General features: G+C 42.6%; 1 protein-coding gene across 3 annotated transcripts in view; it reads left to right on the top strand.

Annotated features, from left to right (window-relative positions):
• Nucleotides 1–23137, top strand: part of fancc (FA complementation group C) — a 180359-nt gene that overhangs the window by 151927 nt on the left and 5295 nt on the right. For all 3 annotated transcript variants that reach the window (XM_073071347.1, XM_073071337.1, XM_073071329.1), the window contains exons 12-13: nt 9564–9648; nt 22173–22344. In XM_073071347.1, the coding sequence (XP_072927448.1) occupies nt 9564–9648; nt 22173–22344 (257 nt within the window). The remainder of the gene's footprint in view (nt 1–9563; nt 9649–22172; nt 22345–23137) is intronic.

The raw sequence follows: 23137 nt of genomic DNA, 5'->3' as shown, positions 1-23137 counted from the left end.
TTGGGCTATAGACTTTTTTCCAGTCTTATAGCTTTTTAGATCATGGGTTTTTCATCCAATCTTTCTTGTTTTATTGTGCGGAGAGGTGGATTTGGGGATTGATGTGGCTATTCCATTTTGTTCGGCTCTTTTGTATGAGAGCAAGAATTTGGGGTTTGATGTACCTGTCCATTTTGTTCATTTTTATGTGCAGGAGGAGAGATTTGGGGGTTGATGTTCCAGTTCTGTTTCGTTTGTTTTTGTTTGTATGGGAGAAGGGATTTGGGGGTTGATGATCATGCTGCCGTTCTTTCTTGGTTTTATGGCTACGCAGAGAAGAAGAATTTCAAGTTGTATACTTTGATAATAAAATGAACCTTTGAAATGCTGGAGGAACTCAGCAGGTCAAGCAGCACCCATGGAAAAGAGTAAACAGTTGATGTTTCAGGCTGAGACCCTTCATCAGGACTGGAGAAAAGAGATTAAAAGTCAGAGTAAGAAGGTGGAGGAGGAGAGGAAGAAGTACAAGGTAGTAGGTAATAGGTGAAATCGAGAGAGGAGAAGGGTGAAGTAAAGAGCAGTGAAGTTGAATGGTGAAAGAGATGAAGGGCTACAGAAGGCAGAATCTGATAGGAGAGGACAGAAGGCAATGGAAGAAAGGGAAGGGGGAGGAGCACCAGAGGGAGGTGATGGACAGGTAAGGAGATAATGGGAATGTGGATGGTGAAGGAGAAGAAGTGGGGGTGACAATTACGGAAGTTCGAGAAATCAATGTTTCAAGGATTCTTCAAGGATCAGGCAATGCTGAAGTAGTTGCTTTGTCAAAGCAATACACACAAAATGCTGGAGGAACTCAGCAGGTCAGGCAGCATCTATGGTAAAGTGTACAGTTGATGTTTCAGGCCGAAACCCTTCATCAGGACTGGAGAAAAAAGATGAGGAGTCAGAGTAAGAAGCGGGGGGGAGGGAAAGAAGAAACACAAGGTGATAGTTGAAAACAGGAGGGGAAGTAAAGAGCTGGGAAATTGATTGGTGAAAGAGATAAAGGGCTGGAGAAGGGGGAATCTAATAGGAAAGGACAGAAGGCCATGGAAGAAAGAAAAGGGAGGAGGAGCACACTAGCCATCATCATTCAGGGCACTTGGTATAGCAGTTGTGACATTATTTTGTAGATGCACTTGGAGTACTTGTACAGTTTCAGGTATATTTCAATCAAGGAAAGACTTGGCTAAAATGGAAAGAGTGCAAAAAAGGGTTACAAGGATTTTGCAAGGACTAGAGGGCCTGAGTTATACTAGGCTAGCTCTTCATTCCTTAGAGTGTAGGAGATTGGGGGGGGGGGGGGAACACCTTATAGAAATGTTTAAAATTACGTGAAGGAAAGGTAAGATGGACAATGAGTCTTCTTCTCACAGTAAGAGAGTCCAAAATTATGTGAGAGGGGAAGGAATTAAAAGGGATCTGAGAGACAACATTTTCACACAAAGGGTGGTGAGTATATGAAATGAGCTGCCTGAGGAAGTGGTTGAGGCATGTATAATAGTATAATTTAAGAAGTACCTGTGTATGTACATGGAGGGATAGGGCTTAGAGGGATATGGGCTGAATGCATGAAGCTGGAACTAGGTGGGAGGACAATATGCTCAGCATAGACTTGTTGGGCTGAAGGGCCTGTATCTATACTATATTGCTTTATGACAATTGCCTCTCTGACAAAGTCTTTGCCCCAGAACATCATCACGCTTTCTGTCCCCACAGATGCTGTCAGATCTGATTGTTTCCTGTATTTTGTTTCTGTTACAGCACCTGCATTTTTTATTTTCATAAGCAGTGCTCCAGCACGTTATTTATATTGTACTATGCTTTACTACATTTTTATATAGCTTGTCATGAAGATGTGTCCACCTGATTGATGGAACATCATACGTTGTTCTATGCATACCAAACAGAAATGCTATTAAGAGCTGAGCCCAGATTACACCAGTTGATAGCTGTTCTCCAGATACCATCAGGAAAAACAATGGGTGATGTTTGTAAATTGTTAATGTGCCCTGAACTGATGTGTGCTTTCTCGCACTCTATTCCAAAATGCATGTAGGAGCTCAACAGCTTTTGGCTATTTTTCTGCACCATCCTTTCCTTTGAAGCAATACTGCAATTAAATTTTCCCCAAGTTGGCAATTTATTTCCTTTTATTCATATAACAAATTCCCTATTGAAATTCACCATGAGAGATCTAAAAGAAAGTCTGTGGTGACTTAATCACTTTCATTAAACTTGTTCAATATCAAGTAAAAAGGCTGTGCTGAGACAAAAGTAAAACAATTTTTATACAATGAAATAGATCGGACAACGATATATAAATTAATTATTCTGGTACAATATATCACCAAACAATATACAAATGACATCATTTTAATCAAGTGAAGTCCTTTACATTATTTTTGTTATATCAGCTTCATTTTTCAAATTTGTTTCCTGTTGATCTGAGGCACTTTGGGAAATTAACCTCTTAATAAAATCCTAATATCACAAATTATCAGAGAGTGTAAACATTCAAATAAATGGAAGCTCAAAAACAAGGTCAATGTAAAAGTGATAAAAGGGGGAAATAATGATTTCTAACCTAATCGAACAAGATGCTACAATTCTCTCCTCAAACCTGCCTTTGGGGCTCTCCATACACATTAGTTTATCCTTTTCTTGACACCAAAATTGACTTCTGAGATAATTCTTGTGAACATTTTCTGCTCTTCTCCAAAGCTTCGGGGTTTCATCGCTGATTTTCCTCTTCTCTCAATTGCCTAAGGACCTAACAGGAGTATTCTGAAGAACCACTGAAGGCTGCTCTCTAACTCAATTAGATCATGGCTGATCAATAGCTTCTGCTTCAGCCTCATCCCTCCTTCGGTTCAACGGATTGTGCAACAAACCAATTATTTTCCATGTTACAAGTTTTTCTGCCACCTTCCCCACTCCCAAGAGCTTCTGCAGTTTCTTTGAGCCTCATTTCCATTGTGTAGCTGACACTCAGCAATTTTCCACCCTTGCATCCGTCATGTGGCAACTTTGCTCTCAGCTACCTAGAGTCTACCCCCAAACTCCATTCCAAAGCTGTACCTGTCACTTGCTGCTTTTAAAAGAACCAAAGCATAAGAAATTGCCAGTTGTCATTGCTAATGATCCTGGAAACAAACAAAGAAAGGAGAGAAAAGAACCTTAGAATTATAACTTAGACTATTAGAAGTGAAATCAGTGAGTTCTTTTTCACCCAACTGCTGGTGAAAATCTAGAAAATCATCTTACCTAAGACAATTGTACTGAATCAATTGAATCTTTCAAGGCACTAAAACATTACATTTTTGTATTAATTAATCATTTCTACACCCAAACACCTATTTATGTAGAATATGTATGTAGTATGAAACCTGGAAGGTATTTGAATTATTTTATGGGTTTTGCTATTGGTATTAATTCATTATTGCCAAATGATATTAACATTGGTTTATTACTGTCACGTGCACCATGACACAGTGCAAAGCTTGTCTTGCATATTGTTCATAAGACCAAGTCATTACACAGTGCATTGTGGTAGGACAAGGTAAGACAATAACAATGCAGAATACAGTGTAAAAGCTACAGAGAAAGTAAAATGCAGGTAAACAATAAAGTGCAAGATCACCATGAGGTGGATTTTGAGATCAAAAGTCCATCTTATTGAACAAGAGGTTCATTCAAGAGTCTGACTACAGTGAGACAGAAGCCATCCTTCAGCCTGGTAGTATGTACTTACAGGCTTTGGTATCTTCTGCCCAATGGTCAAAGAGAGAATGTCCAGGGTGGATGGGCTCTTTAATTATGCCAGCTGCTTTACTGAGGCAGAGAGAAATATAGACAGATTCCATGGAGGGAGGCTAGTTTCTGTGTTGGGCTGAGTTCTGTCTACAACTCTCTGAGTTTCTTGTGATCACGTATAGAGCAGTGGCCATACTAAGCTGTTGTGCATCCAGATAGAATGCTTTTTATGGAGCATCAATAAAAATTGGTAAGGGTTGATGGGGTCACGCAAATTTCTTTAGACCCCTCAGGAAGTAATAGTTCCTAAGTTGGTTGCTTTCTGGACTATGACTTCAACATGGTTGGACCGGAATATGTTAATGTTCAGGCCTAGGAACTTAAATTCTCAACTTCAACTGTTGATGCAGACAGGATTGATGGAATTCCTTTTACACAAGAGTACCAAGGAAAATGGAATAAATCAGCCATGATAAAATGACAACAGGGCCTAGTGGTCCACCCCCATTTCTATGTATGGATAAAACTTCCCACAGAGACTCAAATTACATTTATGTGTTCATTTATTAGTACACCTTGCTGATGATACATAGATAATCAAATTGATAAAATAACAACAGTAAAGCAAAGAAAACAGAAACAAAAGATGTGGACAAAAGACAAACAGAATTAGTCACTTGTAGCTTTTATGCTTTTGGCAATCTGCTGTGGATTGTGCTGAAATCAATTCAAATGTCTTCCAGGTTTATGCTTCCATACTCCATGTATGCATCTTCCACTTGAACAGATTTTGAACATAGAAATGATGGATGAATATAAAAAAGGCTGAGATGCAATGCATAATTTTAAACTGAACTGCTACAACTTATTTTCGTGTCTGGCATGAAAGTTCAATCATATAGGGTGGGATAATCAATGTAATTACTCACAAATCATTTTATATTGTGCTCATTTATTAGTAGTGTGCCTGTCAGAAATACAAGAGAAATCAAAAGGAAATGACTAGATATGCAAGATAACACCCAACTGTCTCTTAAGGGTATCTGAACATACTGGAACAATACAGAATTCCTTGCATTCATATAAAAGTTATCATTGAGGATGGCAAGCTAAATATGGTTATCACTGTAATCATGTTTATTCGGTTGAACAAATCATCAAAAACCAATTCGGAAAATGTACTAAGATCCAATCATTTTCGATCAGTTAAATGATTAAGCAGCAAGATTTAAACATTATTGAAAGTCAGAAAATGTATCTAACATTTCTCTGAAGAAAAGTATTGGAGGAATTTAAGGTGGGGGGTTATACGGGAGGCAGGGTTTGAAGGTCGGCACAACATTGTGGGTCGAAGGGCCTGTAATGTGCTGTACTATTCTATAAAGACTAGTTTGAAATATTTTCTATGGACAGCTCTAGTATATTGATGAACCATTACATTTTGGGATCAAACAATAAAATGTGTTAAGGCTTCCACCATTTACAGCTGTTACATTTACATGAACAAAATTTACTTAGGTTATGCAAAGATACCTCATGAGTGATGAAATTAGCACTGCAAATTTATAGTTCTTTTCATTAAAATTATTTGCTGGTTATAGCAAGTATTTTTTTTTGGTATTTCTTAAGGAAAACTGTTCACTCTATAGTTCATACATTAAAGCACACTGAATATAAAAACTAAAATATACAAAGTATATCTCATTAAGCTGCACCTAATATAGTAAAATACAAGGATAGGATAGCATCTATTATATCAGCTCTCTCCTGTTCAGGACACCACTGACCAATGACTGAATGGGAAAGGGACACAGAATTAATGTACAGACAATTGGAATCTCAAGCTCATCCACACAGACCAAATGGCAATGCTCTACAAAGCAGTCACCCAATGTGAACACCAAAAAGCAATGACTTAGGGAAACACAAACGAGCAAATCTGCAGATGCTGGAAATCAAAGTAATACACACAAAATGCTGGAGGAACTCAGAAGGCAAGGCGGTATTCAAGGTGATATCATTCAAAGCCATCCACAGCTGTCGACCATCTTTCAGTGATGCAAGTTTAGTCTGGAATTGCCACTTCGCATGTGAGATGGCTTTCTGGTGGTCGTATCCTGGACCTCCAGATATGACCACCACTGATCAGGTCCTCAGCAGATTGTGGATCTCAGGGCTTCTGGTTGGGGAAAGTTCTAAATGATTTTGTGGGAACCCACTAAGCTATGACTGACTTTATAAAGTTCATGACAACAGTGACATGTTTGTTCAGATCCTCTGATGAGTCCTTGAAAATGACCCAGTCCACTGACTCGAAGTTCTCCTGTAGCTGCTCCTCTGCCTCCTGCAACTACCACCTCGTTGTTTTTACTTCTGGAGCCTTACTATTTAGTCTCTGCCTGTATGCAGGTAGGAGGAGGACAGCCAGATGATCTGATTTTCCAAAATGCAGTCTAGGGATGGAATGGCAGATATTACTTATGGTGTGTTGAGACCCCTGGTACTGTGGGTGATATGTTGATGATAATTGGGTGGAGATCTCTTTGAGCAGGCTTGATTGAAATCCCCAGGAATGATTTAAAAGGCACCTGGGTAGGGTTTTTCTTGTTTGCTAATACATCGAGTGCTTGCTTAACATCTGCCTTTGGCGATACGTAAACTGCGGTCAGAATCACGGAGGAGAACTCTCTTGGTAAGTACAGTAGAAAGGATGGCACTTAATGTTTCAGGTCGGGGGAACAAGGGTGTGGCAAGACTGTTATGTTCAAGCACAAGAAAGAGTTTATCATGATCCACAGATGCCACCTTTTGCCCCTTTCGAATCAGCGATTTGGACCATCTGGTGGACACAGAAGACCTTAAATCTGTCCGCCATATCTGGCTTGTCTGGTGTGAACATATCTTCATGAAACAAAGAATGCAGCAATCCTTCATTTCCTTCCAATACAGCAATCTTGCTCTTACATCCTCTATCTTGTTCTCCAGTGACTGTACATTTGCTAACAAAATACTGGGTAGAGGAAGTTTCACACCCCACAGTTTTAGTCTGGCTTGGAGTCCTCTCTTCCTTCATCTCTTCCAAACATAGCGACGGACCTTCGTCTGTTTAAAGGTGCCATACCTGCATTCCTGATAGTCAAGTCTGCCAAGTCATTCAGGATATCGTAAGATTGCTAGTTCATATAGATGGTTTGAAAGTATGTTACTTAAAGGGAAATTACAAGCTGTAGATTGCAGGGATAGTCATTTAGAAGAAGCATATCTAGAAGCTTTGTGAGATCCTGCAAAAATACACAGATATGCATAGTACAGTTGAAATCTATGTTCAAGGTGGGAGATAGTTTCCCCATCAAGGCTGGAGTCTGAGAGTGTTTTCTACTCTCCTTGTTTGTTTACTGCATAGAGGCCATCAGGAAGGACAAGGTGATGTTGACAGGAATTGGAGGCACTGAAGTCAAACCCTCCCTGTGCCCGGACAATGTGCACAGTCAGTTTGCATATTGATCAGCATTTGTGCCCAGTTTGAGTTGGCATTGGGGTCAGTGTCAACTGCACTAAGATCATGGCTATGTTCTTCAGTAACTGACCCAACATCCCCTTCACCGTTTGGTCTGACTACCTGAAGGTGCTGAGGATCTGGTTAGGAGGGGCTGAGTCTAAGACAAAGATTAGCTGGAGTGGATAGGCAAAGTCAATCAAAAAATTGGGTCTGTGGAAATGGTGTTCCATGTCATTAACCGGAAAGTACTTGATTATTAGGAGTGATAAGCTCTCAGCCTTCTGTATTTGGCACAGGTGTGACCTGTGCCCTGTTACAGTGCCTTGGCAATAACCTGGGACCTCTTCTAGTTTATCGGGCAGTCCAAGAGAGAGCATGTCTGTGGTTCACATTGTACAAATACCCAGAGAATGGGGGTAGATGTGTACCCAATGTTGCCCTCATCCTAATGACCACCTTCATTTGTGGCTGTCTCATGCAGTGTTACATGATGCTGTAAGTATTTGGGCACCAGGCGTCACTATGTGATGAGGATCTCCCTCTCCCTGGTGTTGCAGAAAATAGGCCTGGCCCTGTTATACTCAATGTCCCAGTCAGCTGGACGCTGCCACACTACCTGTCCCTTGTGGAAGAGTACTTCCAAGTAAACACCTTTGACTACAAATCCACAAGCGGTCATCATGGGATGTTCTGCAGACGTTGCAGGAAAGAGATGCGATGGATTTTGAGGGCTTGTTCCCTGAACAAATGGTCTAATCCATCTGGCAGAATGTGTAATTGCCAGATCTGACCAACAAGCACCAAGACCTCGCTTGGCTGGTGGTAAGAGGGAGACTCCTAGTCAGAGGCTTGCATAAGTCAATATATCATACACAATTTTAAAAAAAATCAAAAATTTAGTCCCAAAGCACTTGAACTTTTCTATGAAGTTATGACCATTCCAAACTCTGCCCATGTGCTAATTTGTACTAGTCTTGTATATCCATCAGCTGCATTTTCAGTGATGTATATTGTCTCCTGGATTAGTAACAGCTCAGTTTAAAATTTCTTGTCCTAATTTTCAGATCCATCCACAGTATCTCCCAATTCATCACTAATTTCTCCTGCCTTCTTATCTATTTGAATTCCTTGTTTTAATTATTCCACTATTCATAGTTGCACCTTCAGCTACAAATTCTGGATTCTCTCCCTTAAATCCCACTGCCTTTCCACTTCCTTTATTTCCTCTATGATGCTCTTTAAAACTTGCCTCTTTGACCAAGCTACCGTTATCTAAATTGGAATTGCGGAATGTGGCTCAATGTCAGATGTTGTTGATAATCATCTACTAAGTGCATTTTTCCGATGTCAAATGATGTTATTTTTCTGTTGTAGCTACTGCCTGTTACTTGCATGTTTTGTAAAGCTACCAGTATTGACAAATGTGAAAACAACATTACCACTTACACTTACTCTCTAAAAATCCTCCCTTGAACAAGCCTACTCATTATGAATCATAACTCACTTGTTCTTTTCCACCAAGATCATTTACCAAATCTCTATCATATAACTCTGCATTCCATTTGTATTGACTACCTTCTTAGATGTGATCTTGCCCCTCTCTATCACAGTACCCCTATCATTTTGCAACCCTCCAATATCTGTCTTCTGTGCTTCCCCACATTTCATTGCTGGGTCATTGGCAGTTGTGCTGTCAGCCAATTGAATCTTATTTTCTGGAATCTCTTTCCTACACTTTACATTTCTAAATTTGCTTCTTTTAGAACCATCACAGCGTCCCTCATTAACCAAACTCTGGTAGTCTGTCATAATAATTCTTCACACTGTGGCTCTATTAAATCTTGTTTGATAATGCCTTTATGAAATGCCCTGGGGGTGTTTTTAGATGTAGCCAAGTTACCATATACACTGTTCCGTGGAGAGCCCTAGGTATGAGCATGCACTCTGTAAATTCTGGATGGATAAAGTCTTGTATGGTATACTCTTTTATGTTTTTAGGCCCCAGTGATTTCTTGGATGTTGTTGTTTATTTGCAAGCTGTTATGTAATCCACATTCAAGTGTTCTGACTGAATGTTACTCTATTGGAGGATGGTACTCAATTAATAAATCCTTTCACTAAACATCATTTAATATATCCTTCTTTGGTACATTTTAATATAATATTTTAATACTAAAATATAAAACTATTTTAGTTTTATAGTTCCAAATTATTTAAATATAAATTAATTGATTGCTTGCTTCCATTATTAGCTTGTGTCATATAAAACAATTTCTCAAAAAAAATGCAGATGTTTCGTCAGCAGCCTGGTGCCAACACCTAACCACCGTTGCTCAAATGCTGAAGAAGATTGTGCAGGATGAAAAAGTCGAACGGTGAGCTTATTACCTTGTTATAAATCTTCTACAAAACTTCTGAAACATTTTCAAAGAAGCCTTTATTTCTGTCTCATAAGTCAACACAAGAGATTTTTGTCCATGCTTAAGCAGTTATTAGTGTGGTAACAAGACACTGCTGGTTGAAGGTCATATTTATTTCTTTCAAAAGTCAGTTTTCTAATCTTTCACATCTGTGAGTTGAATGGTCTCCCTGGCTGTGATTTGAGATCTTAATGTACTTGTGTACTCGTTTTCTTGGAAAACAGCTGTAAAATTTATCACATCACAGAATTTAATCCTGTCTGTGCAAAGGTTTAGTTGTTATCAGTCAGAACTCAGCATTGTATTAACAAGGTAACAAGATGCCAAGTGACAGTTTACCATTATGTTCTTGCAACATGCAACAGAATTGCCTAACTTTTCTCTGCACAAACAGTATGGTCTTTAATTAGATTGCTTTTAAATGTCTCATGAAGACTTATAATGAAGATTATTATGTATCATGTTGCAGTTAATATAAGTGGACCTTACAGCTTGGACTTGGCCTTCAGGTGAAATATACAGATGATACCAAAATAGTAATGTAGGATATGCTGAGGTATACTTTATTATTTTCTGGCAGAGTGAATTTCAAATCATAGAGGTTGCAATGAAATTGACTAAGAATTGACCTTTTTAGCATTTTACTGTCATTTAATCAAAAATGTTCTGCCACATCTCAGACTTACCAAATCCATTTAATAGTACTTCTAGTCAGCAAATTGCTGAGTTGTAGAAACATCAAATTTATTAGTTTGGATATATGTGGACTGCTTTCTTTCAATGCATTAAGGACAGAGGTAGGACTTTATATGAAGTACTTGAGACCACAGAAACTAAGGGAAATTAAGAGTCAGATAAAGGCAAACCAGAACTGACTCAAGGGACTTCTAGTCTGGTATGTGCTTCAATTATTTTGACACTGCATTACAAATGTGCAACTAATGGAATCCCAAGTTAATGATTGTATGTTAAAAAAAAAATTAGCGTCTTCATAGCCACAGACTTAAGAACTGTATAAGGAATCTAAACTGGCCTTTCTTAACGTTGGTTGGGGTCAACCATGGACGTTGCATCCTAGATGTCTACATTCAGTCAATATGCCATCCAGAGCAGTACGATAAAGAGAGCACGCTGTTGCCCACGCAGCGGGCTTCCTCTGTCCACGCAACTGATCAAAAGGAACGGCAGAGACTGATACAGTTGGCACCAGTGGCGTTGCACTAGTTGCCAGTCAGCATAGAACTTAAAGTAGGTCTGTCTTAAGGACTCCAGCTCTGGATATTTTTCTTGGGGTTTACTCCTTAAGCCTTCCCCATGAGGTTTGAGATCAGAGTTTTTCTTTCCCTAGGTAAGCTGCTGACGAGCCCCATCTGCCTGAAGCGACTGGTTTGAAGGCACCAGTAACCTAACCCGCCTTTGCCCAGTCTCCTGTCAGTAGAAACAGTTCTGCTGGGTTTAGCAGCTAAGCCACATGTGAAGACCAGGATCTGGACTTAGTTTTCAGAGGCTATTTGAGATGCACAGCATTGGGTGTATTTAATAGGTAGTGGGAGCTTATCCCCAGTACCAGCAACCCCTCCCCTCCGGCTATGACAACCTTAAGAAACCCCTTTCTTAACAAAAATGTAACAAATGGAGGAGGTGATCATCTAGCTCCTTGAACCTGCTCCACAGTTCACTTAGATTGTGGCATCACAAACCAATGATGTGACTTGATTTCTCTATCCTTTGATTCACATTAAGTCCAAAATTCTATTCATTTTATCTTTAAATATAGATTTCACCAGGCTAGAGAATTCAAAACTGTTCATAACCAAATGAGTAAATTCTCCTCAGTTTGGTCATATTTGATTCTGGGATGACAGTACCACCCCTTCCTAATTATACATTGTCAAGCCAAGGGTAAAAGCTTGTCAATCCCACTTGGAATCTTACATTTCAATCAGATGAACTCTTTTTTTAAACTGCAGGGAGTATAGATCCATCCCACCAGTGTTTCTTTAAGGGGCAACTTACATACTGTGTCTGCAGAAATGTCCATTTAATCTCTCCTCCTTATTTGGATGCTAAAGCTGAGAAAGTAACCCATTGGGCCTTGCCAGAATTACAAGTATGAACCCAATCAGAATGATAAAAGAACATTTTCAAACTCTATCTTCTTTGCAAATTGCATTCCAAGCTCTAATCCTTATTTCTGACACTCACCTGGCAGTTAACAGCCAAACACTCTGTGGTAAACTATGTATACCTCTCTGGACATGCCCCTCTGCTGACTGCTCCTGTGGCTCTTCCCACAGACCCCTGTATAAAGGCGATTGGAGGCACTGCTCCTCCCTCAGTCTCCAAGATGTTGTCTCTTTTGCTGCTAATAAAAGCCTATCGTTCGCCTCCCGTCTCTGAGAGTTATTGATGGTGCATCAATTTTATTAGCAGCAATTTTAAAACATGGAGAGCATTTTATGACCAGACCAACTGGATCTCGACCCTCGATCCCAGGGAGCTGGCAACGCTTTCGAACTCTGGCTAGCATGCTTCGAATCGTACCTGGAGGAGATTCATGTGACCGACTCTGCCACAAAGCGCAAGATTCTCCTCTCCAGAGTCAGTGCAAGGGTCTACTCCGTGATCAGAGACCAAACGGACTACCAGGGTGCGATGGATGCCCTCAAAAGACAATACCTGCGGCCGGTGAACACCATCTACGCGAGACATCGCTTAGCGACACGGCGGCAGCGGGCCGGAGAGTCGAGCGCTGAGTTTGTCCGGGCCCTACAGACACTTGTGCGGGCCTGCGACTGCAGGGGACTGACGGCGGAACAGCCACATGCAAGGCATGGAGGTCGCCATCTTGGTCGCCGCCATCTTGCCTGCCCGCCGCGTGCGAGGCATGGGGGGTCCATCTTTGTCGGCGCCACCTCGCCCCGCCTCCGACCCACGGGTGCTTACCAGGCACCAAGACGGTGATTCAACTCTGGCCTCCGTGACCTTCGACCAGAGCACTCCACACCAGCTCGCAAGGTCAATGATGGACATCCTGGTGGAGGGGCACAGGACTAGCTGCCTGTTTGACATGGGCAGCACTGAGAGTTTTATTGACCCGGACACAGTGCAACGCTGTGGACTCGTGACACGGCCGGTAAGTCAGAGAGTCACCTTGGCTTCTGGATCGCATTCCACTGACATCCGGGGGGGTTGTGTAGCAACACTGGTTGTGCAGGGCACAGAATATCGGGACTTTGCGTTACTGGTCATGCCTCAACTGTGTGCCCCTGTGCTATTGGGGCTCGACTTCCAGAGCCACCTGAAAAGTGTGACAATGGAGTATGACGGGCCCCTCCCACCAATCACTGTCAGAAATCCTCAGTTTTGTGGGACTTCTTCATATACCCCGCTACTGACCACACACACACACCGACTCGCACATCCCACCCAACACCATGCCAACAGCCACGCTACTGACACTACTTGCAGCCTCTCCACCCTCAAGATCCCTCCCCCACCGCTGTTCGCCAACCTGACCCCTGACTGTAAACCTGTGGCAACTAAAAGCAGGAGCTACAGCACGGGGGACAGGGCTTTCATTCAGTCAGAGGTGCAGCGGCTGCTCAGGGAGGGGATCATTGAGCCAAGCACAAGTCCTTGGAGGGCCCAGGTGGTTGTTGTTCGGACAGGGCAGAAAAATAGGATGGTCGTGGACTATAGCCAGACCATCAATAGGTTCACGCAGCTTGACATGTACCCCCTACCCTGCATCGCGGATATGGTCAACCAGATAGCTCAGTACAAGGTGTACTTGACAATAGACCTGAAATCCGCTTACCATCAGCTCCCCATCCGCCCAGAGGACCGCCCCTACACCGGCTTCGAGGCGGGCAGCAGGCTCTATCACTTCCTGCGCGTCCCCTTCGGTGTCACAAATGGTGTCTCTGTCTTCTAGAGGGAGATGGACTGGATGGTGGACCAGTGCCAACTGAAGGCCACATTCCCACATCTGGATAACATCACCATCTGCGGTCACAACTGGCAGGATCACGACACCAACCTCCAACGATTTTTCCAAGCGGCTAAAGCTCTTAACCTTACCTATAACAGCGACAAGTGTGTGTTCGAAACCATCCAACTTGCTATCCTTGTGTATGTCGTGGAGAACAGGGTCATTGGCCCTGACCCCGACCCCGACCGTATGCGCCCCCTGTTGGAACTTTCTCTTCCCACCACCCTCAGAGCCCTCAAACGGTGGCTGGGTTTCTTTTCCTATTACGCCCAATGGGTCCCTCACAACGCAGACAAGGCCCGCCCCCTGGTCAAGTCCACCGCATTTCCCCTCTCAGTCGAGGCCCGCGCGGCCTTCAGCCGCATTAAAGGGGACATTGCCAAAGCAGCGATGCATGCGGTGGACGAGACCATTCCCTTCCAAGTAGAGAGTGACGCCTCCGACTTCACGCTGGCTGCTACCCTCAATCAGGCAGGAAGGCCGGTAGCATTCTTCTCTCGTACCCTTCAGGGCCCTGAAATTCGGCACTCCGCGGTGGAGAAAGAAGCCCAGGCCATAGTGGAAGCTATTAGGCACTGGAGGCACTATCTCGCCGACAAAAGGTTCACCTTGCTGACCGACCAGCGCTCAGTTGCGTTCATGTTTAGCAACCAACAGTGGGGCAAAATCAAAAATGATAAAATTTTGAGGTGGAGAATATAACTCTCCACCTACAACTATGACATCCTGTACCTGCCTGGAAGGCTCAATGAGCCCCCTGATGCCCTATCCCGGGGAGCGTGTGCCAGTTCGCAGCTCGACCAGCTATACGCCCTCCATGCACATCTTTGCCACCTGGGGGTCACCCGACTTTACCATTTCGTGAAAGCCCGGAATCTGCCTTACTCCCTTGAGGAAATCAGGACGATGACCAGAGACTGCCAAGTCTGCGCTGAGTGCAAACCGCACTTCTACCGTCCTGAAAAGGCACAACTTATCAAGGCCACCCGCCCCTTTGAGCGACTGAGTGTTGACTTTAAGGGCCCCCTTCCCTCCACCGACCGCAATGTCTACTTTCTCAACATAATCTACGAGTACTCACGGTTCCCCTTTGTCATCCCCTGCCCCGATACCACTGCCACGTCCGTCATAATAGCCCTGCGCCAGCTCTTCACTCTGTTCGGATATCCTTGCTATATCCACAGTGATAGAGGGTCCTCGTTTATGAGTGACGAGCTGCGCCAGTACCTGCTGGCTAGGGGTATTGCTACTAGTAGGACCACGAGCTATAATCCCCGGGGGAATGGACAGGTGGAGAGGGAGAATGCCACAGTGTGGAAGGCCACACTCTTAGGCCTTAGGTCAAAGGGATTGCCGGTCTCTCGCTGGCAGGAGGTCCTCCCCGAGGCACTCCACTCCATCCGCTCCCTGTTATGCACGTCCACCAATGCCACCCCTCATGAGCGACTCTTTTCTTTTCCCAGGAAGTCTGCCAGTGGGACCACCCTACTGGCTTGGCTGACGTCCCCAGGGCCAGTGCTACTCCGGAAACATGTGAGGAGCAATAAATACTCCCCACTGGTCGAGAGGGTTCACCTACTTCATGCGAACCCCCAGTATGCCTACGTGGTCTTACCTGATGGGCGGGAGGACACGGTCTCCGTCAGCGACCTGGCGCCCGCAGGAGCACCAGACCCCTACCCCGAACACTCCACGGTGACTATGAACCCCGTACCCACCGATGTATATACCCACGAGACACCGCGCACACTAAGCCCTACACAGACTCCTCACGACACTCTCATACCGGGCGCCACACACATGCATGAGGGATTGCTGACGCCTAATGGGCTGACACCTCAAGTCAGGCCGGAACCAGCACAACCACCGGCACTGGTGCAATCACCACCGGTGCTACGTAGATCGCAGCGACAGACTCGACCGCCTGATAGACTTAACCTGTAAATATACTTATAAGAAACTTCGCCCCATGGGGACTCTCTTTTAAAACAAAGGGGGGGTGAATGTGGTAAACTATGTATACCGGTCTGGACACGCCCCTCTGCTGACTGCTCCTGTGGCTCCTCCCACAGACCCCTGTATAAAGGCGATTGGAGGCACTGCTCCCCCCTCAGTCTCCAAGATGTTGTGGTCTCTTTTGCTGCTAATAAAAGCCTATTGTTTGCCTCCCGTCTCCGAGAGTTATTGATGGTGCATCAAACACACAATGTACAGTTGAAGTCAGAAGTTTACATACACTTTAGCCAAATACATTTAAACTCAGTTTTTCACAATTCCTGACATTTAATCCTAGAAAACATTCCCTGTCTTAGGTCAGTTAGGATCACAACTTTATTTTAAGAATGTGAAATGTCAGAATAATAGTAGAGAGAATGATTTATTTCAGATTTAATTTCTTTCATCACATTCCCAGTGGGTTAGAAGTTTACATACACTTTGTTAGTATTTGGTAGCATTGCCTTTAAATTATTTAACTTGGATCAAACGTTTAGGGTAGGCTTCCACGAGCTTCTCACAACAAGCTGCTGGAATTTTGTTCCATTCCGCCAGACAGAACTGGTGTAACTGAGTCAGGTTTGTAGGCCTCCTTGCTCGCACACACTTTTTCAGTTCTGCCCACAAATTTTCTATCAGATTGAGGTCAGGGTTTTGTGATGGCCACTCCAATACTTTGACTTTGTTGTCCTTAAGCAATCTTGCCACAGCTTTGAAGGTATGCTTGGGGTCATTGTCCATTTGGAAGACCCATTTGCAACCAAGCTTTAACTTCCTGGCTGATTTCTTCAGACGTTGCTTCAATATATCCACATAATTTTCCTTCCTCATGATACCATCTATTTTGTGAAGTGGACCAGTCCCTCCTGCAGTAAAGCACCCCCACAACATGATGCTGCCACCCCCATGTTTCATGGTTGGGATGGTGTTCTTCGGCTTGCAAGTCTCACCCTTTTTCCTCCAAACATAACAATGGTCATTATGGCCAACAGTTCAATTTTTGTTTCATCAGACCAGAGGAATTTCACCAAGAAGTAAGATCTTTGTCCCCATGTGCACTTGCAAACTGTAGTCTGACTTTTTTATGGCGGTTTTGGAGCAGTGGCTTCTTCCTTGCTGAGCAGCCTTTCAGGTTATGTCGATATAGGACTCGTTTTACTGTGGGTATAGATTCTTGTCTCCCGTTACCTCCAGCATCTTCACAAGGTCCTTTGCTGTTGTCTGGGATTGATTTGCACTTTTCACGCCAAAGTACATTCATCTCTAGGAGACAGAATGTGTCTCCTTCCTGAGCGGTATGACGGCTGCGTGGTCCCATGGTGTTTATACTTGTGTTCTATTGTTTGTACAGATGAATGTGGTACCTTCAGGCATTTGGAAATTGCTCCCAAGGACGAACCAGACTTGTGGAGGTCCACTAGTTCTTTTTTCTGAGGTCTTGGCTGATTTCTTTTGATTTTGTTTGTAAATTTCTGACCCACTGGAATTGTGATATAGTCAATTAAAAGTGAAATAATCTGTCTGTAAACAATTGTTGGAAAAATTACTGGTGTCATGCACAAAGGATGATGTCCTCAACGTCTTGCCAAAACTATAGTTTGCTAATATGAAATCTGTGGAGTGGTTAAACAATGAGTTTTAATGACTGCAGCCTAAGTATATGTAAATTTTTGACTTCAACTGTACACTTTAAATTTGCTTTCCACTTTTTAAACTATCTCATGTTGATGATTCTTAATTAAAATTTGAACTGTTAAATCAACTTGCATTTCAAACGTATTAGACCAACAACACAAAGTATGTCTTATTTATACTGTGAATATAAGATTACTATCTTGGTCAAACTATTCAGTCAGGTTTCCAAAGTGACAGTCAGAACAGATTGTGTAAACCTAAGTTCAACCAAAGGTTCACATAAACACACATTCCTCGGAAGTCTATCTGTCAGTTCTAATTTTTTGCAATAATAGGGATTTGTAATCCTCCACAAAAGAAAATTTAGAAGAATGAGGGGGGGATCTCATGGAAACCTATTGAATGTTGAAAGGCCTGGATTGAGTGGATGCGGAGAGGATGTTTCCTATGGTGGGGGTAATCCAGGACTAGAGTGCACAGTCTCAGAATAGAGCAGGGGTTCCCAACCTGGTGTCCATAGGCCCTTTGTTTAATGGTGTTAGTCCATGGCATAAAAGAGGTTGGAAACCCATAGATAAAGGGACATCACTTTAGAACAGAGATGAGAAGGAATTTCTTTAGCCAGAAGGTGGTGAATCTGTGGAATTTGTTGCCACAGGCAGCTGTGGAGGCCAATGACTTGATAGGGTAATAGGTTCTTGATTTTTCCGAGGTCTTTCACGGTAGGCTTATTCAGAAAGCCAGAAGGCATGGGATCCAGAGAAGTTTGGCCAGGTGGATTCAGACTTGGCTTGCTTGCAGAGAGCAGAGGTTCATGGTTGAGGGAGTACATTTGGATTGGAGGGTTGTGACTAGTGGTGTCCCACAGGATCAGTTCTGGGACCTCTACTTTTCGTGATTTTTATTAACGACCTGGATGTGGGGGTAGGAGGGTGGGTTGGCAAGTTTGCAGACGACACAAAGGTTGGTGGTGTTGTGGATAGTGATGAGGATTGTCGAAGATTGCAGAGAGACATTGATAGGATGCCGAAGTGGCAGATGGATTTCAACCCGGAGAAGTGTGAGGTGGTACACTTTGGAAGGACAAACTCCAAGGCAGAGTATAAAGTAAAAGGCAGGATACTTGGAAGTGTGGAGGAGCAGAGGGATCTGGGGGTACATGTCCACAGATCCCTGAAAGTTGCCTCCGGCTTATGGAGTGTTAGCTTTCATAAGTCGAGGGATAGAGTTTAAGAGTCGCGGGGTAATGATGCAGCTCTATAAAACTCTGGTTAGGCCACACTTGGAGTACTGTGTCCAGTTCTGGTCGTCTCACTATAGGAAGGATGTGGAAGCACTGGAAAGGGTACAGAGGAGATTTACCAGGATGCTGCCTGGTTTAGAGAGTATGCATTATGATCGCAGATTAAGGGAGCTAGGGCTTTACTCTCTGGAGAGAAGGAGGATGAGAAGAGACATGATAGAGGTATACAAGATATTAAGAGGAATAGGATAGAGTGGACAGCCAGCACCTCTTTCCCAGGGCACCACTGCTCAGTACAAGAGGGCATGGCTTTAATGTAAGGGGAGGAAAGTTCAAGGGGGAGTATTAGAGGAAGGTTTTTTACTCAGAGAGTGGTTGGTGCGTAGAATGCACTGCCTGAGTCAGTGGTGGAGGCAGATACACCAGTGAAATTTAAGAGACTACTAGCCAGGTACATGAAGGGATTTAAGGTGGAGGGTTATATGGGAGGCAGGGTTTAAGGGTCGGCACAACATTGTGGGCCGAAGGGCCTGTACTGTGCTGTATTGTTATATGTTCTATTAGTCAGGCCGTGAAAGGTTACCGGGAGGAAACAGGAGAATGGGGTTGAGAGGGAAATGGATCAGCCATGATGAAATGGTGGAGCACACTCAATGTTGGCTGGAATATATAGACTGGATGGAGAACTGAAAAAACTGACACTCCCACTTTTCTTTATTCAGCATTTTCTTTTTCAAATCCATAATTAACTGGATGTACAGTCCTTAGTTGGTGATCTGTGATGTTAATACTACAGCTGTGAATAAGTGAAGATTTCAGGATATATGTGGTGATGGAAGTATATAGTACTGTAGATAGACCGATAGCTTGCTTAGTGCTCAGAATAGATTCCCAGGAGTGAGAGAAGCAGTGGAATCAGTGCGTAAAGCTGGTCCAGGAACCTGGTTAAGAACTCGGCACTCCACAGTTGGTCCTGAAATAAAGGTTATTTCATCACCATGTGCTTCTGTACAGAGTGAGCCACCAAGGCAATGTATGAGGTTGGCATTAGTATTAGCTGGTGACTCGCAGCAGTGGTTCCCTGAGTTGATAAACTCTCTACTTCATAAAGGCTCACCCATTGCTTTCTGTTGGAGGTGATGGAAACCACTGTTAATTTGGCCGCACAGCTTTCCCCAGCCTAGTGAGACTCAACACAGAGAAATCTAGGAATGTACAGCCAAATAAGTTTACAGGCTTTTGCCAAAAGTTGTCAATGGATCTCACACCAAGGATCCACTATTACTGTGGGTATTTTGAAATGGAAAGGAGAACTGTTTGAAGTTGAGTGCCATAGTTAGCCTTGTTGTGGGAATCAGATGAAAGACTAAAGTGCCCTTTGCCTTGTCTCACCATTGGAGGTACGCATACATGCTAATCCTGGGTTACAAAGTGAGACTCTCCCTTCAGAGTTGTATCTTGCAGTAAAAAAAACCTTTGGCCTTCTCTCTTAAAACATTTTTAGTAGTATAAAAGAGCATGCATTTTATAGAGTGCCTTTCGAAGCCTCTATTCCAGTGGTTTACAAGGACTAATTCTAAATTTTAAAAATATCGGTTAAAGAGTTTTGGTAAATTAGCTAAACACAGTAACAACATCTTATATTCCATCTGGGTAGCTTCCAACCTGATGGCAGGAACATCAATTTCTCAAACTTCCTGTAATGCACCCCTCTTCACCATTCCAATCCCCCTTTCCCTCTCTCACCTTATCTCCTTGCCTGCCCATCACCTCCCTCTGCAGCTCCTTCCCCCCTTTACTTTCTTCCATGGCATTCTGTCCTCTCCTATTAGACTCCCCCTTCTCCAACCCTGTGTCTCTTTCACAAATCAACTTCTCAGCTCTTTGCTTCACCCCTCCCCCTCCCAGTTTCACCTATCACTTTGTGTTTCTCCCTCCCCTCTCCTCACCTTTTAACTCTACTCCTCACCTTTTTTTCTCCAGCCTGGCTGAAGGGCCTCGGCCCGAAATGTCAACTGTACACTTTTCCATAGATGCTGCCTGGCCTGCTGAGTTCCTCCAGCAATTTGTGTGTGTTGCTTGGATTTTCAGCATCTGCAGATTTTCTCTTGTTTGTGACAGTAAAGCTCTATTAAGATTTATATTTCAATATTCTGTATATTTCCAATTAACATTTTTACTTCAACCATAGTACATTGAAATCTACTCCCAACATCATAATAACCATTTCTAAAGATGTGAATGTAGGGTATGTGAAAATTGAACATTAATTTGGCCTGATAATTTAAAAAATCTGACTGAACTACAGCTGTCTCCTATATCTTGGTCTTAATCTGCTGGTCAGCAGTGATACCCGCTCTCTGAGATCTAGGCTATCAACATCATTCGTTCCAGAGAAACCAACCAATGTTGTCTCAAAATCCACTATAAAGGATATATGTACCAAAGTCAGTGTCATCTACCAGGCCAATATTCCTAGTATTGAAGTCCATTTGTTCAATTGTCTTACATCAGACTCTCAAAGAAGATATTCTGCTTTGAGCCTTATAATGAAATGTGATTACAGGTAAATGAAGAAGAGATTTAAAGATGTTTTGAAGGCTTCGGAAAAAAATGCGGTATCCTAACATTGACTCCTGAATATTCCTGACCATCCATCCGAAGTGAAGAATGAGCGTTGAGGATGACACTAAGAACAAACCTCCTATCATGATCTCAGAAGCACAAACAAATGTTGTCTGCCTGACCTGTCAGATGTCTCTACATCAGCTTTGTAATACAACTTGCAGCACTCAAATGGGCTTTTTTCCTTCACCTCAAAATACATCAAAATCTAAGGTTCTGCCTAATCTATTAGATGCATGTAAAAGATCCCAGGGTATTATTTCATAAAGGACCATGAAAGTAATTCCCAAATACCTAGGTAATGTTTATCCCTCAATCACGTCCTAAACGTCGATTAGTTTGTTATCAAAGAAATTAGTTGATATTCTTTCTACATTACAATATTGATCACAAAGGATCCCAAAGTTCTTTGTTAGTTGTAAAAAGGTTTGGGACAGGCTGTGGTCATAAGCGTTACTTTTTTAACTACCAGTGCAAGAAGAAAGGGCTTTATTTAACATGTTCCTCTCTTACATTGTTCAAAGAGCCATTCTTCAATGAGCCCAAGCAGAGTCTTGCTGCATTGTTCAGTGGTAATACTTCTTATGAAGGGCAAGGCTTTCACTTATTCCAGCTGTATCAGTTAGCTTGTCTTCCTGTTAAGATTCACTCAGTATATGCAGCTTTACAGTTTCACAAGAATTTTCTTGTGGGAACAAATTATGACATACGTCTTCTTCAAGCTGATCTGGACAAACAACTCTGTACAACACACTGCAATATGGTGACCTGCAAGATTCCTAAGTGATGACTACAGCAACACGAGATGAGCAGAGATGTTCAGCACTTTTAGTATCTTGGAAGAATACTGATGAAAGTTACAAGTAGTACTGAAATGAAAGGGGGAGATATAATGTAATCCGAAATTTAGTTTATTGACTGGAAAAGTGTTATAAGTTGATTGTGTTTAATTTACTTCTAGTGCCAACTTTTAATGTCTTTTTGTAGAACCACTTCAAATCTCTTTGAAAACTGGTTTTTGCTGGTTCACTTTGGAGACTGGCTGAATGTTGCCTTACAGCAGTTGATGACTGCAGATGATTTCTCTGAGGTTCTCCTTTGGCTTTTGTTGTTCTACAATAAACCACTTATGAAAGACCAAGAAGAGAAACAATTACTGGTAAGTTTCTCTCAAATCCAATACATATGATAAAAATTGTCTATATTAAATTACTTTTCTCAAGTCTCCCTACACCAACTCCAATATATGATAACTTTTTAAAACTTGCATCAGTGAAAAAAGTATGAAGAGCAAACCTAAATATTGTATGTATTACCATATTTCCTTTGTTTACCCTATGTCTACGTCAACTATTGAAATCTTAAAGTAGCCAGTTGAAGGAACGATCCTGCTTAACAAAAACTTTAAAAAATGTAATGTACATTGATCTGCAAGAATCTTTCAATAAATGCTATTTAATATTGAAGGCAATCGTCAATCATAGAACAGAAGAGTACAGCACAGGAACAGACCATTCGGTCCACAATGTTGTGCCAAACCAGCTGAAAAGCAAATCAAAAACACCCAAACTTCCTGCACAATGTGTATCTCTCTCCATCTTCATTACAGGCATGTGCCTATCGAAACGTGTCTAAAAAGCCTCTATGCATTTGCCTCTACCACCACACCAGGAAGTGCATTCCACACATCCATGACAGTCTGAGTGAAAAAACGTACTCCCTGAACCTACCCCCTCTCACCTTCAATGCATGCCCTCTGGTATTAGACCATTCAACCTTGGGAGCATACTCTCTGTCCACTCAATCTGCCTTTCATAATCTTGTAAACCTCTTATCAGATCTCCCCTCAGCCTCTTGTACTAATGTGGGAAAAAAACAGAAAATCTAGATATAATAATAAGATTACAGGTGCAATTGTGAAATTATATAGAAAATGCTGGGCAAATTCAGGT

This window comes from Hemitrygon akajei, chromosome 2 (assembly GCF_048418815.1).
Source record: "Hemitrygon akajei chromosome 2, sHemAka1.3, whole genome shotgun sequence".
Taxonomy (NCBI): Eukaryota; Metazoa; Chordata; class Chondrichthyes; order Myliobatiformes; family Dasyatidae; genus Hemitrygon; species Hemitrygon akajei.
This window is presented reverse-complemented; position numbering and strand designations above follow the sequence as displayed.